Consider the following 14,574-nt stretch of genomic DNA (forward strand, 5'->3'; position numbering starts at 1 on the left):
ACAACCCTCCGTCCTCTCCCATGCTGAGGTGTTGAGTCATTCTTCTAATGATAGCCACCCAACTGCAGGTGTAATCCACTGACTCCGAATCAGCGGCAAGTGCCCTGGGAGAATACAGCCTCCGGCAGACAGGTGATAAGAACAGGGCCAGGGTCAGAGAGCCCGACAGCATCCCCAGGGACTGAGAGGCTGCTGCTATTTCTGCCCCTGACCTGACAGCCCCAGGGAAAAACATGCTGGGAACTGAGTCACAGGGGATGCTGGGAGATTGGTGGTGACGAGGGAGACGAGTGAAGAGCAGGGCAAAGAATCAAAGAGAAGCAAATACAAAGACCGTGTAGACGAATTATTAAAAGGAAAAATATGTTGCTTTGCAAGTCTGCTTTCCAAAGCTTTGTGTAGCTTTTACTCACATGCTCACTCCTCATCAGTTATATTATTTCACTGTATGAATTTTGGACACAGGGACAACTTTGGATCAGCATCTGTCATGCAGACAGACCACAGGCCTAAGCCAGGTTTAAAACAAGTCTACTTCAACTCAGTCACAGTATCTAAGCCACCTATTTGGTTGGGATAAATAACTTAAATTTTCATAAGCTAATAACAACAATCCAAAGCAAAGTAATTCTGCCTGGAATGGCTTCTTATTAACAGGTGGATTACAAATGGTTTATTATGATGTAAAAATGGATGTAAAAACTCTACTCCTTTTAGCAATAGTGCAGTGGTTCTTGGTAAGCAAACAGTTTCATGTACAAACACACAAGCTGTACACATCTCAGTCACGACTGCTAGCACACATTATTCTGTGCTAAAAGAAAGTTGGTAGCAATACCTCAGTAGAAAACCACTGAGGGATTTCTGTTGAGTTTTTTAAATTCAAGATTAATCCAATTATAAAACGCTGACATTTTTAGATGATGACAGACATTTCTAATGAGCCCAGTCTCCTAGAAATTACGTTCATAAACTGTTTGAATATAATGTTTGAATTACTTTTTGTTTGTTTTTTTTTTGTTTTATGAATGAATAAATGAATTTATTGAGGGCAGCAAAGTCATCAGCAGGTGGTTGGGATGAATGGATGACGTACAAGGCACACAAGTCTGCGGTCAGGATTAGGCAACAAAGCCACTTCGGTTAAAGTCAGCGAGAGATCATGGTTCGGGTTAAATGTAAATAAACACTTTGTGTCTGAAGTCACTGTGAACTTTTTTCTGTATTAAAGCAGACCACGATCTTTCCCTACATTTCATGTGTTGTGTAATCATTATTATGTAATCATGTGTTGTTTCATTAAGAACTGCACAATTACCTCATCCACCCAGAGTCCATGCCATTTTCAGAGATTTAGCTTTGTCTACACAGCCCGCAAAGTGAAAGTAGCATGTTAGAGCAGCAGCAATAGCATCCCCAGTTCTCCATTTGTGTCTGCACAGGATGCGTTCACTGACAGTACTGCTGTTTTGGCAGTGTTCAGAGCCCAATCACCATTGCTGTACGCATAAAATGGACTAAAGAAGACTTAATTATGGCTGTGTGTGTAAGGTACAAGTACACAAGCAGATTGTGTAGACCGCTCCATTGATTAAAATAGAAACGCATTTGATCTGTTAGATGTGCGAGATGGACATCTAAAACAACAAAAACAACCTCCTGTGTAGACAAGCCTTGAGGTTTATCGCCTCCGGTAACTAAGAGAGATGCGATAAGCAGTAAACCCAAACATACGCTTCACAGCATCCCCTCTGAGGGGGTCTATTGGGCTAAGACAAACATGTTTTTTTTTTTTTTTTTAGGTGAACATACACTTAATATGAGCTCATTGAAAATTAGTCACATGCTAGCAAGCAGCATAAAACAGCAAAGTATGAAATCTGGTATACTGTCTATTTTCACAACATGTCTTCCTTGTCTGTGATCTAACACAGCCAGTGATCAGGTCACTCCCCGCCTTCCCCCATTCCCTCTCTTTATCTCCCTTCGTCTCTGTCAGGACCTTGGGCAGGAGCATTCATCAGAGCGATGGTAGTGTCCAGCGGTATCACAAACATACTGTCACTCTACAGAGAGAGAGAAGGGTCAGACTGCTACTGACAGTCTGAATGATCGCTCAATCCTACCAGAAGCCAAGGTCACGGAGAGAGCAACCTAGAGGACACGCCGAACAATGTAACTGCAATGGTTTATCTATGAGCTGAATGAGTTTACAGATTAAACGGCAACCGAATGTTATTTCCATGCAGTCTCCAAATTTTCTTTTCCATTAGGGTTGTGCAAAAATCCAACTGGACACCAGTTTAGTAACCACAATAACTGTAGCTGTAACTGATTTTATGCTGGCCTGTAAATACATACCAGTTATACATGGCTACATGAATATTCATCTGTGCATCCCAGCATCTGTGTTTGCATCTGTGCATCTTTGTCTCCTACCTTTGTTCTCTGTGTTATTGAACTAAAGCATCTGGCAGGAGGAGTGATAAATGGTGCTTGGCTCTGGTTTGGATTGTTCACCAGATGAGGCGGAAGAGCAGGAATCATATATGATGCAGCTCCCCTCCCTGTCTACCCTCACTGCAGCTGATACTTCCCATAAAACAAGAAAAGCACAATTTACATGGAACCGGTGCAGCAAATATACATAATTTAATCTAGTGCTAAGTCCTGTGTATTAATATATTTAGTTATTTTTTCCCATCTCACGCATGTTAGTCAGTGGGTCATTGGATCATGCTGACTATTCATACACTTTGGCCCTGACCAAGATGTTGTATCTTGATACTATACTGGCCGGATTTAAAATGAATATTCATGGCTCCCTGAGGGACCATTTCTTTTGATTTTGTGGACTCCCTGACATTTTGTCCAGCAGCATCATAAAATTATAATATTACCTTGATGAAGACTTTGGTCTGTGACAAGGCATCAGGAAAACTAAAGGCTGGATTTCCATGAACTTTCTATTTGTATATCTATTGTCAAGAGAATTGTTGCGCTCTTGGTGACCCGAAACACTTTCTTTTGTCGCCAACAGGTCAGCGTAATCTTTTAAAGAATTATCAAAACAATTTCAGTGAGTCACTGATGCTAAAGCTCACGCTGGTGCAGACTAAATCAAGTTTAAAGGAAATCAGATTGTTTCAAGACCTTTCTTGAACAAACTGCCAGTTCTTGGAAGTAGATCAATCAGTTTGATTCAACTGTGCTTTATCAGCTAATCTGCTAATATCAGCATCATTATGTTAACATGCTGATATTTTGCAGGTAAGGTTTACCATGTTTACTATTTTAGCTTAGTGTGCTAACATTTGCTAATTAGCTCTAAACACAAAGTAGTACAGCTCAGGCTGATGGGATTAGTTTTGCAGGTAATTGGTCATTAGCCAGCATTGGACAAATTACATTTTGACCTCAGTGTGACACTTAATGAAAAGTCAGGGAGTCACTAAAGTCATTGGGTTATATTGTCTTGGAACCACTAATGTCTATAAGTCAATCCACCTGGGTAGATTATGAGATATTTTACTGGATAGATGGAAACTTTGATGAAATGGTGGTGCTATGATGAAAAGTCAGGGGACCACCAAACTCATAAGGACTCATCCTCTTGGGACCATCATTATTTGCGGCAGATTTTATTGCAATCCATCCACCCGATGTTCAGATATTTCAGTGTGGTGGACCGACTGGCCAACAAACCAACACCGCTATCCACGGAGCAAAACTGCTAGTGTGGCTAAATAGACTTAACATGAGACTAAATATCTTAGCAAAATGGACAATACTTCAATAGAAGCATGGCAACTATATTTATTGTCGATTTCCATACTTAATATGCATTCAAACAAAATGTATTAATCATTAGATTGCCTGTGACGCACAATGTCTTTTTAAAGTTAAGACAGCCACATGGGAATATTATGTGAAAGAACATTTACAGTCCCAAGTTGCAGCACTGAATTTCTCCATGACTTGAGAACTCTGTGCTGCAGAGAGAAGGAGAGAGGTGTCAGTGCTGCCTGTGATGTATGGCTCTGCAGTTCCCTTCAAGTCCCTGAGCTCAATGATCAGTATATTGATCAACATGTGTTTTATCGCTCCCCTGAAACACACATACTGTATGTACGCTGTGTCTCAGAAATGCTCCGATTTATCAGTCAGGCCAAAATTTGCAAAACTGTGTCTTTACTCTTATTTCTCAGTGAGTGAATATCTGAGTATGATAAACCAAGGTCCTTTCCACCAGAAACTAACCTTCTACACCCCCAGTCCTGTCTTGTCTGCAAGCCAGGCAGAAAATAAGAGTCTGACCAGACACACACACACACACACACACACACAAAACCCAGTGAACAGGAGAGATAGAAGGCCCAGAAGATGAAGACAGACAGTCAGAGCTGTGTGTAATTACGCTGTGTGTGTCGATGGCCTCTGGGCTAACACACCCAATGCAGCGGAAAACACTGCACACACTACAGCCTAACAGGCCCATTCGTGTCCAAACCTTGAGAGCGTTGAGAGCGGAGGGGAACATATGTTTGACTGACTGGAGGGAGAGGAGAGGAGATGTTCTTTCCTCAGCTGTGTTTTTATGCCTAAAGCCAGTGTACAGACACATGTCACACCACCATCTGCCTGCTGTGACACACACACACACACACACACACACACACACACACACACACACACACACACGGTTAAATGCAAACCACAGGTTGATGTGTTGTTGATGTGTGTGTTTGTGTGGATTCCTGTTTGAGCACATGCTTTTCAATCACAAAAAGGCTTGTGACAGCTCTCCACATGCTGGCCACATGTGCTCCTCCCCCTCTGCGTGTCAGCTGAGAAAAGCATTTTGAAGCTTAACAAAAGAATTCTACATATTTTCTCAGGGATCCAGGAGCTGCGACACCACTCCCGGCACGCACGGCACGAGAACTGCCCGTCAGGCAAGGCTCGGTACCAGTGGGTTAAGAGCAGTGGATGAATAATGTAGTGCCACACAATGACAGGCTGGATTATGAATGATGCAGTAATACCCGGTTCACTCCTGTAGACACGGAGGACAGAGGAGGGAGGACAGGAAGTGCCTGACACCGTCAGCACCTGGCGCACATTAACTTCAACTGGCATTACTGACAGCTAAGGGACCAGGGGGGTGTGGTGGGTGGGGTGCAAGATCTAAGAATACTTAGATCGTGCAAGATCTAAATCTGCCTCATCAACCATTGATAACTTGTAAACACAACAAAGTGGAGGCGAGAATATAAACTCACATATACACACACACACACACACAGCTGACCCAGCCAGCCCTAGAGGGAAAGTCCTGATTCAGCTGACAGAGGATCAGGATCACAGTCAGCTGATACAAGGTCAGCTTAGCATCACTGCAGCCCCCCCCCCCCCCCCAGGCCGGTCTAGGATAAGTATGACAGGAGCCTTCAGGCTGTCAGAGTTATTCGTCATGTGCTGCATCACACATAATGAAACTCCATGAGACCAACAGCGGACAGGTCAGAAACCTCCAGCTGAAGGCTTTCCCGACCCTGCATGTGTTGGAGGACAGGTGGACTTTTATGAAGAGGCAACAGCTGAAAGCCTAGGCGGTCTCCCCAAGAGAGGTCAAATGCACTATAGGCTACTACTGGTGTTGAGGAGGACAAGGAAGGAGAGGAGAAGATGAAGGAGAAGTGATGGAGGGGAGAAGCAGACATTGGGAGGGTCCAAGCAACAGCTGTTATGTAGATGAAGAATCCCAAAAATGCTTCTCTTATCTGAACTCTGGGCAAATGCTACTTTGACCTCCAGATATACTTAGCTCTCCTATCCTCTCTAAACCTGCTCCAAGTCTATTATACAGGTTTGGCACATATCAGCCTGTTTGTGGGGGCATTTCTCACATCAGCCCCACATATTTGTTTTTGGATAAACAGGAAAAAAAATTAAAAGACTGTGAAATGTAATATTCCTGTATAGGTGAAGGAAGATTGTTGACTTAAACGTTTGTTTTAAAATGTTTATTACCTGTAACCTCTTCTAGCAGATACGATATAGGCTTCTATTGTTCTATAGTAGTTCTCTCTGCTCTCATCTATAGGTATTGTCCTTGCGCTTCAAGTGAAGAGATAAAGCGCGCAAGAATGGACTTACCACTGGAACTCATGATGCCCAATGTGTTCTTATCTGAAACAACGCGGCTCCGTCGAAAATAATCCCATAAAGCAAGAGCAGATCTTCACGGAGCACTTTGCTCCCTGCAAATTGTGCAACTATAAAGAAATATCCACTAAACGTAAAGGATGCTCCACACTCTCCGTAACACAGCTTCCAGTCAATTTGTGAGAAGGTGCACACTGGCAGTAAGAGGGGGTTAAAAAAAAATATAGAAGAAAAGAAAAATGAGCGAGGATATTTCCACTGATGATAAAAATCCAAATAAAGCTGCTGTTGTTGCTGTGTGGGAGTGTCGGCTGTGTTTCGTTCCGAGAAACAGACGCCGGTTACAACACAATGCTGCTCAGTCCGATTCCACCTTCACATTTTCGCTCCCGGCTCATTGCAGCTCCGCCGCGCTCTCCCTGGCGGTGTGCTGCTGCTGTCACCGCGCGCCTCTCACACACTGTCCACACACTCACAGGAAACACTGTGTCCTCCGCTTTCAAAATAAAATGAGCGAAGTCTGCCCTGAAATACCAACACCTTAATCTAAATCACAGTTTTAGGTATGCTTGCCACAGATCCCCAATTTGTAGCCCTACATTATTTTGTAAGGGCAAAAAATAAATTTAAGGGTTGCATTACTTTTCCTTAATTTACACATTCATTCGAAATATTGTTATTATGGTGAGCCCAATATAGTACAGGAGTCGTCAAAACACCAAAACTAAACCCCTTGAAAACACCTTATTTACAAAATCTCTTAAATTATAAAAATCTTAAGTAGATTTTAAGCATTAGCCTAAATTTTTCACCTTACACATTAACTTGAAACATATGGTCATCCATTCAATATTAATTTATAAAAAGGTTTAGCACCTAGGCTTTACTAGAACCTGTCTCACAGCACACTTGCACTTGTCATGAAATATGTCCTCACATAAAAGTGAAACCAGCCTATTTGATGTCAATTGGATCAGGAAGCCAAGCAACTATATAAAAAAAATATGATTTTATTGTAAAAGCAAAGTTGCCTTATTTCCTGTATTGCTGTGGTTGTCTATGGATGACTTGACTACTCTCTCTTTTTATCCTGGGTTAGCGACGTCACTCTGGGCTGCTGTGGAGGCTTTGGGGACACTGTGGCCTACATCACACTGCAAAAAGTGTTAAGTGCTCAAAAGTCATTAGTCTTAGTCTTTAATTCACTTTTCACACGAGGTGAGGCCTCACCTTGTCTGAAGCATTTTAAATGAATTTAAGAATTAGTCAAACCAGCGTCATTTGATGCTGGACAGAACAATACGGGTGACAGGAGCAAAAAAAAAAAACAATCAAAAAAAAAAAACAATCAAAAAACAAAAACAACAAAGAGTAGGACACTTGAAACAAATTGAGAGAATCTGGAGAAGCCCTCTCAGGCGACTTGTTGGTGTTTTCGCAGGGCTGGGCTTGTTGCTAAAACTGTTATGACACCGCCCTCTTCTGGAAAATCCGCGTAAGCAAATTAGTTAATTGGATTATTTCCGGTGGAGCTGCTGACGGACAGGCCCCACAGTGTCTGATTGTGGCGTCACAGACACACGTCGACTGTATGATAAACAGCAGACTTGTCGTGCTTTCAAGGATCAGCCTTGTGTTTGCATCGAATCGGCTCAGTGCGGAAAGATCTCCATCTAATGGTCAAACAACCAGGCCCATGTTTCCCCAGGCAGTCTCAGCCAGTTGTCAATTCAAATCACGTTTAAAAACAACTGAAGTTGATCTAATGCAACTGAAAGTCAATGACCTGACAAATGACAAGACTTAAAGACTGAAGAGAAAATGAGAGAGAACCTGGAAACAGAAAAATAAATATTAAAAGGAAGACGAGGAGCAAAAATAAGCATTTGGAAAATGATGTGACAGAAAAAACATAAACACATACAAAACATAAAGACAACATTGTGTAATTTTTGTAAGTATAAACTTATGTATTTATTTACAATGTATATAAATATTAAGATAATGATAAGCACTTTTGTAGCCTGTATCCAATGCCTGCCACAACGTTACTGTAAGCTGCAAATCAAATTTAAAAAAAGAAGAGAATTTGCACTTAATGTGTATGTGTGCTGATTTATTAAGCTGTATGTGTGTGCTGTTTTTATTAAACTAACCCAATGCCTTGCCCCATGTCCTGAGGAAGCCCTGGTTCTGAAGCTTGGAGGAAGCTGGACAATGGCGGGATGTGAGAGGCGCCTCACTCTCTCCTTCTCTCTCTCTCTTTCTCCCTCTCTCTCTCTCTCTCTGCTGCCATTCACAGTCTCACCTCCTCGGTTCTGGAGCTCAGTGCTTGTACAAGATGTTCTCTCTGTGTTCTTTAATCTGCTTTACTCCCTCACACAGTTTTGTGCTCCATTTTAACAGGCAGCTTTGTTAAACTGTGGAGTGGATTTTGCATTGAAAAAGACACTGATTGCATTTGATAAAAGCTGATTTATAAATCCCTTCATCATGGGGTGTCAGACAGGAATAGTGTTTATCCAAGAACATCAAGTCGCCACTCTCTCACCTATTCCCTGTCCAGTTAACAAAGTATGGGAGAAGAATCTTCAGCTTAAGGTTGCTTATAATATGATTTGTGTTTTTTCAACAACAACTGATAATGTCACTTAAATGAAAAATTCCTGCTGGATGTTTGCGAAGGTGTGCTTACTGACGGTGCCCCAGTCAAAGCTGATTATGATCAGTATGGATAATGATTGACTGAAAAACTATCTTCATCAGGGTGTGTTTATGCGTGTGTGTGTGTGTGTGTGTGTGTGTGTGTGTGACGGTATATAGGTGGGTGCCCTGTGGGCCTGACGTGTGCCGGGTGCTGATTGTGCTCCTGTGTCAATCCTGTGTTATGCTTTTGTCCTCCAAACTGATGGGGCAGAAAAACAGGAAGCTGGCCTTCCTGTGAACTGAAGCCAGTGGGGCAAGAGGCCGTCAGTGTTGTCACTGTCCGCAAAGGCGCCAGTGCCCCCTAATCGACAACGAAGGCAAACATCCCCTGATAAGTGTTATTACTGGAATAAACTCGCACACTCTTGACATCACTCTTCTCCTTCCAATGGAAACTGTTGTGTTCAGCACACCAGGCGGCAGAAAACAGCAACACTGAGCACAAACTGTGTCTTTTGGGAATAGCTGAACACATGACATGATCATGTTTTGTTGCAGGCACCGATGTGTTGCCGCACTGTGCTGCCTGATCATCCTCTCAGTGTTTTTCAATTGGTGGTAATGTGTCTTTTGTTTGTCAATCACACTCAGGCCATGTGTCCACTATCAGTAGCACTGATCAGCAATATGCTGCATTCTTCGCTAACCCTCTCAATCCTTGCCCTTTGTCCAAAGACATGGCCTGGGGAAAGTATACACACACACACACACACACACACACACACACACACACACACACACACACACACACACACACACACCCTGTAATGCTACGCTGCTATCTCCCCCCATCCCTGTCTATTTGTAATTTGTTGCCATTTAATACACCCACATTCCCCCTCCGCCTCACACAAACATACATGCGCGCGCACACAGACACACACTTTTGCAAACAGAGCAGAATAAATGGTCTGTGTCCTGCAGCCTTGCATAGCCAATTGCACGATCACATGTTCAGTGCAGGGCTGATATTCTGTGTTCAGGGTGACTTTGTCATGGTGCACTGGGGGCTGGGGATACACAATCAGTTCCAGAGTTTATATTTAACTAAGCAGGCAAAAAAAAAAAAAAAAACAACAACACAAGAAACCAAAGCACTGCTGGTCTGGGGATTATTATCTCCCCTCACACAGATAGGGATGGACATGACCCAGAAAGTGAAAGAGTGTCAAAGATGAAAACAGGTCACTGCTCTATCCCTTGGTTTTGTGCTGTCACGTTACACACAAGGGTAAATACTTCACATTTCCAGGCCCTCAGTGTGCTGTTTCTTCATTGGAATGCAGGTTCTGTGTGTGTGTGTGTGTGTTTGTGTGTAACCCGATAGGCAGGACACTACACCTGTGGAATGAAGACGAGCGATTTCTCAGGTATGGACCGAACAATTGTATAAACCAGCTGATTGCGACTTTAATCTCCTGTCCTCTTCCGATTGCGGGTGTGTCAAACCAAACTGGTGTGACTGGTGTTGTAGAATGAGGAACTGCACTGTTATTATTGTGCTTTTACAACTCTAAATGGGGAGAGGTGTCACATAATTGCCTCGGTTTAATAGCTCAAGAAAGATTAAAGCGTAATTATAACCTGACCTCTTCCACTGCTTCAGTCCTGTTGTAGACTCATATGTTTCCAAATTTTGACAGGGGAGGAGGAGGAGTGTGTGTATGTGTGTGCGTGCGTGTGCGTGGGGATAGGGGTGAGTGAGAAGAAGAGAGAGAGAGAGAGAGAGAGGGAGTGAAGGGGGAGGCTGTACCCTCGTCCCAAAGAAATGATGGGAGGAGTTAACAGCAAAGAAAACTTCCTCAGTCAGTGACATGCCGCCTGGGATAGCCTGTGTAGCGCTCAAACGCACGCACAAACACACACACACACACACACACACTCTTTCACTCATTGACTTACACTTTTTTTTTCTGTTTTTCCTCTCGTGCTTTTTTGGGGGGTTGACAGCGGAGAACGGCAGCAGGTTTCAGCAGCTGTCATGAGATGCATTTCACCAGTTAAACGGTGAAACAGAACACACACACAAACACACACACATGACCACATACACAGAGATACAGAGATACACACATTCTGCCACGCACTTGAGGAAAGACTTGCGAAGGGAGAGCTGGCGTCAACACAGAGGTAAGAGATGTTTGTTTTTTTCTTTACTTTTAGTGCGTGATTTTCACTGCGTCATGAACTTTCTTCTATTTAGCACGTTCACCACAGCTGTACTTTGTACTTAGCCACATAACCATAAAGTTGATGTCAGTCAGCAGGTTATAGCATGGAATGCAAAGCTTTAAATGGGCAGTGATTGTCATGAATTCATTGCACTTCCTTCACAAGTGGCTTGATTATTTGTGTAAAGTCTCCTGAAGGGCAGAAAAGCAGACTTGTGCATGACCATCTAAAGTCTTCTCATGTCTCTACTCTATTTCTAATGAATGAAAGAATGTTAGAGTGTGGGAATAAAACTGATCTGTCTACAAAGCCTGATGAATTTGTAATCGTGGTGCCACAATGTGTGTTTCAGTGTTGTACAAATGCCACAATGCAACAGTGTAGGAATCTCCCTGCAGGGAGCTTTGCCTGAGACACACAGGCATGTGAGTGAGCTAACAGGGGGTTAGTCTAAACTTAGAGTCCCACACCCCCGTCTCACATTACTCTCCACTAACTCCTCTGCCACATATTCCAAATCTACTAACCCATAATGTACACACACACACACACATACACACACATACACACACACATACAGTCACAAACACCTCAAATCACCCCATGCGTGGCATGTATTTGAACACAGCCAGACACTGCTGACACCACATGTTTCTTATTAGAGTTAAAATGTTATTGTCATGGACAGCCGAGTGTCACAATTCCAGCGCAGGCTTTTGCTGTGGTTTCAGACTGTGCGGAGGCTATAAGGCCGTTTATGGTATGCGGTCACTGGGGCTCGTCAAACCCCTATCGCACTGTGTTTGTGGATTAACATGTCTGTAAACATATGTATTGTTTATGCGAGACTTCACCCGAGCAGTGGTGCTGGAGAGGAAGGGTTTTACGCTCCAGCTGCACTGAAACAATAGCTGGAGCCACAGGTGTTCAGTAAATGGGGCACCGAGACTTATACAGCATCACCAGAAATCAGATCGCATTGCTTTCTCAACAATCTCTGTATGTTTTAAAGTGGTTGTCACTGGAGACAATCGCTGCCCCTTGTGCAGCTTTTGGTGCTAACAAAGGTCCTAGCATGTGACCACAGATATCAGCCTTGAGCAGTCTGTGTTTATTAGATTAGACAGAATCTGTTGCACTCTGAGAAACTAGCTGGGGAGTACAGAAGAGTATCAGGATATGCCACGACACGCCTCCAGCCTGTTTACTGCTTTCTGCCTCACACAATGCACACACACACACACACACACACATTCACCCATGACCATTCAGCCGCCACATAAACAAGACGAAGAGACTGGTGTCAGACAGGGATACCAGCCTCTCTGTCTCCAGTGTACTAAAGCAGCAGAACGATCAGGGCACAAAGGAGGATGACATTTTATGCATTTCCTTCCATAAACAGTGATTACAAGCAACGACAGCTGAAAGAAGTCACATAATGCATGAGGGACAGAGCATCTATGTTTCCGTCTTGAACTACATTGTTTCGATAACCACATCAGATCAATTGATTTGCCCCTCTTTATTAGTTATTTGATATAGTTTTAATGTGCAGTACGTGTTCATGTGTTCGACCTAAAAACTGCTGCAAACTTGGGGTGTGAAGTTTGAAAGATGTGGCCACTCTTTAGGCAGTAAGGTTCTAATGAAAGCTGTTATAAAAGGGGCATTATAGGAAGTGTAGCATCGAGTGTTTTTGGAAGTCAAAATATCTCAGCCTCTCCTAGTTCAATTCAAAATGTCAATTTTTTTTTTTTTTTTTTTTTTTATATGTTTTTCACGAACCCCTTTAAAGTTTTTCGGATCAGTAAAGTATTAGTTCACTAATGAGAACCACAGCCATCACGGAAAACAGTTAAATCTGAACCCTGTAAGTTCACATTTAGCTGAAAATACAGCTCTTGAGCAGAAATCTGTAGGGAAACACTGAGACAACGTCCTAAAATTAAAGAAATAAAGTCTTCTTTACTTTAAAACTAGCGGATCAACAGTTTTTCTAAAAGTTTTAAAAATCGCTTATTCGTGCAATGTCAGCTTCTTCTTACATCTGAAATAATAAAGCTCGAAATTCAATATTGATTTCTGTGTGCAGGGCAGTGGGAGATGTGTTTTCTAATACAGATAGAAAAATACAGTTTTAATCAATATGAAGATGTAGAGGCCCTCTTTCCATTATTTCTTTATCCTTCTTATTTCTTATAAGTATATTAACTTCACTTGATAGTCTACTGGTTCAGTTTGAGAGTCAGGTGCAAGAATTATGGTTGAGGGAAACAACTTTATGGGAAAAAGTAGTGTAATATTTCATAAAAAGTATTTCTTCTGGAACACTTTTCATCTAGTTTACCATTTAGTTTCTATACAGACTTAGGATCTATCTGGCAAATGTCAGTGACATTATAATCTGAATCATAACATCACTATATTTTAAAAATAATCCCATATTAAAGCCACTGTGTATAGCCTATAGCCTATTAGTATTAATATTTATGCCTCATAATTTTCTGTAGCTTTACTTTTCTTTAATTCTCCGCTTATAAAAGACACATGTAATCATTGTCACCTGATTCAAGAGGATCAAGAGGATCTTTAAAGTGACTGTAATCAACATTTTTGTAATAATCAGGTATCAAACAGCCAAGTGAAAACAATGTGTCAATGTGAAAGGGGTCACTCCTTGTGATCAACCTAGAGATCTTATCATCTGAATCTCCATGTCCCCTCGGCTTTATGAAGCTTTAGCTAGTTTTAGCTTGTTTAGCTGTCTTGACTGTTTGGGTTCATTCCCTCTGCTCTCACAGCGTTGCTTTCGGCTGCAGCACGCAACTATTTGCAGTGGTAAAAAATGCACGGTGCACAATTGGTTCAGCACCAGACAACAGACTGATAAATTTCGCAACAAGCTAGTGAACATAGTGGTGTATTGCGCAGCTAAAGAGCTAGATAGTTGGTAGGGACCAAAAGCTGAGCTACAAGAGACTGAATATTGGACTACCATTAGCTAAGTGGTCACAAACATGGCTTAAAATGAATGATAATGTTGCTCTATGTCTGCAGATGTGTGTAAATAAGCAACTTGCTAATAAGTTCACCATATCAACTTATAAGGTGATGATGTGTCAATGTAGTGTTCACAAAAATCAGTTATCAGCAGTTTAAAAGAAAATGGGGAATACATATATTTTCCAGTTGACTGCTACAGGTTGTAATCTGTAGCAGTCGACTAGAAAATATATGTATTCCCCATTTTTAAAAAATATATAATATATAAGTTAAAGTAATATATTATCATGACACACACAGATGATGGGACACCGCTCCTAATGTCACGTTAAATGCTTGCATTAACTAGGCGATCTGTTACTGCCTGAGTGAACGTATTTGACTGGAGCATTACCCGCCAATTACGCTGGTGTACCACTGTCGAACTAAAGGCCTCTGTCTACACTCTGTATTGAAGAGAACACCATAATATCAGCTTTTTTAAATTCCTCTTTTAAACAATACCAATACATTCACACTCTG

The 14,574-nt window shown here is 42.1% G+C and overlaps 1 protein-coding gene across 5 annotated transcripts in view; it reads right to left on the reverse strand.

Moving 5' to 3' along the window:
* Nucleotides 1-6,575, reverse strand: part of ablim3 (actin binding LIM protein family, member 3) — a 44,191-nt gene extending 37,616 nt beyond the window's left edge. For all 5 annotated transcript variants that reach the window (XM_023419338.2, XM_023419336.2, XM_023419334.2 and 2 more), the window contains exon 1: nt 6,160-6,575. In XM_023419338.2, the coding sequence (XP_023275106.1) occupies nt 6,160-6,172 (13 nt within the window). In that variant the 5' untranslated portion in view covers nt 6,173-6,575. The remainder of the gene's footprint in view (nt 1-6,159) is intronic.
* Between the last annotated feature and the right edge of the window lie 7,999 nt (nt 6,576-14,574).

This window comes from Seriola lalandi, unplaced genomic scaffold (assembly GCF_002814215.2).
Source record: "Seriola lalandi dorsalis isolate HSWRI2012SDOR001 ecotype SW California unplaced genomic scaffold, Sedor1 jcf7180002054598, whole genome shotgun sequence".
Classification (NCBI taxonomy): domain Eukaryota; kingdom Metazoa; phylum Chordata; class Actinopteri; order Carangiformes; family Carangidae; genus Seriola; species Seriola lalandi.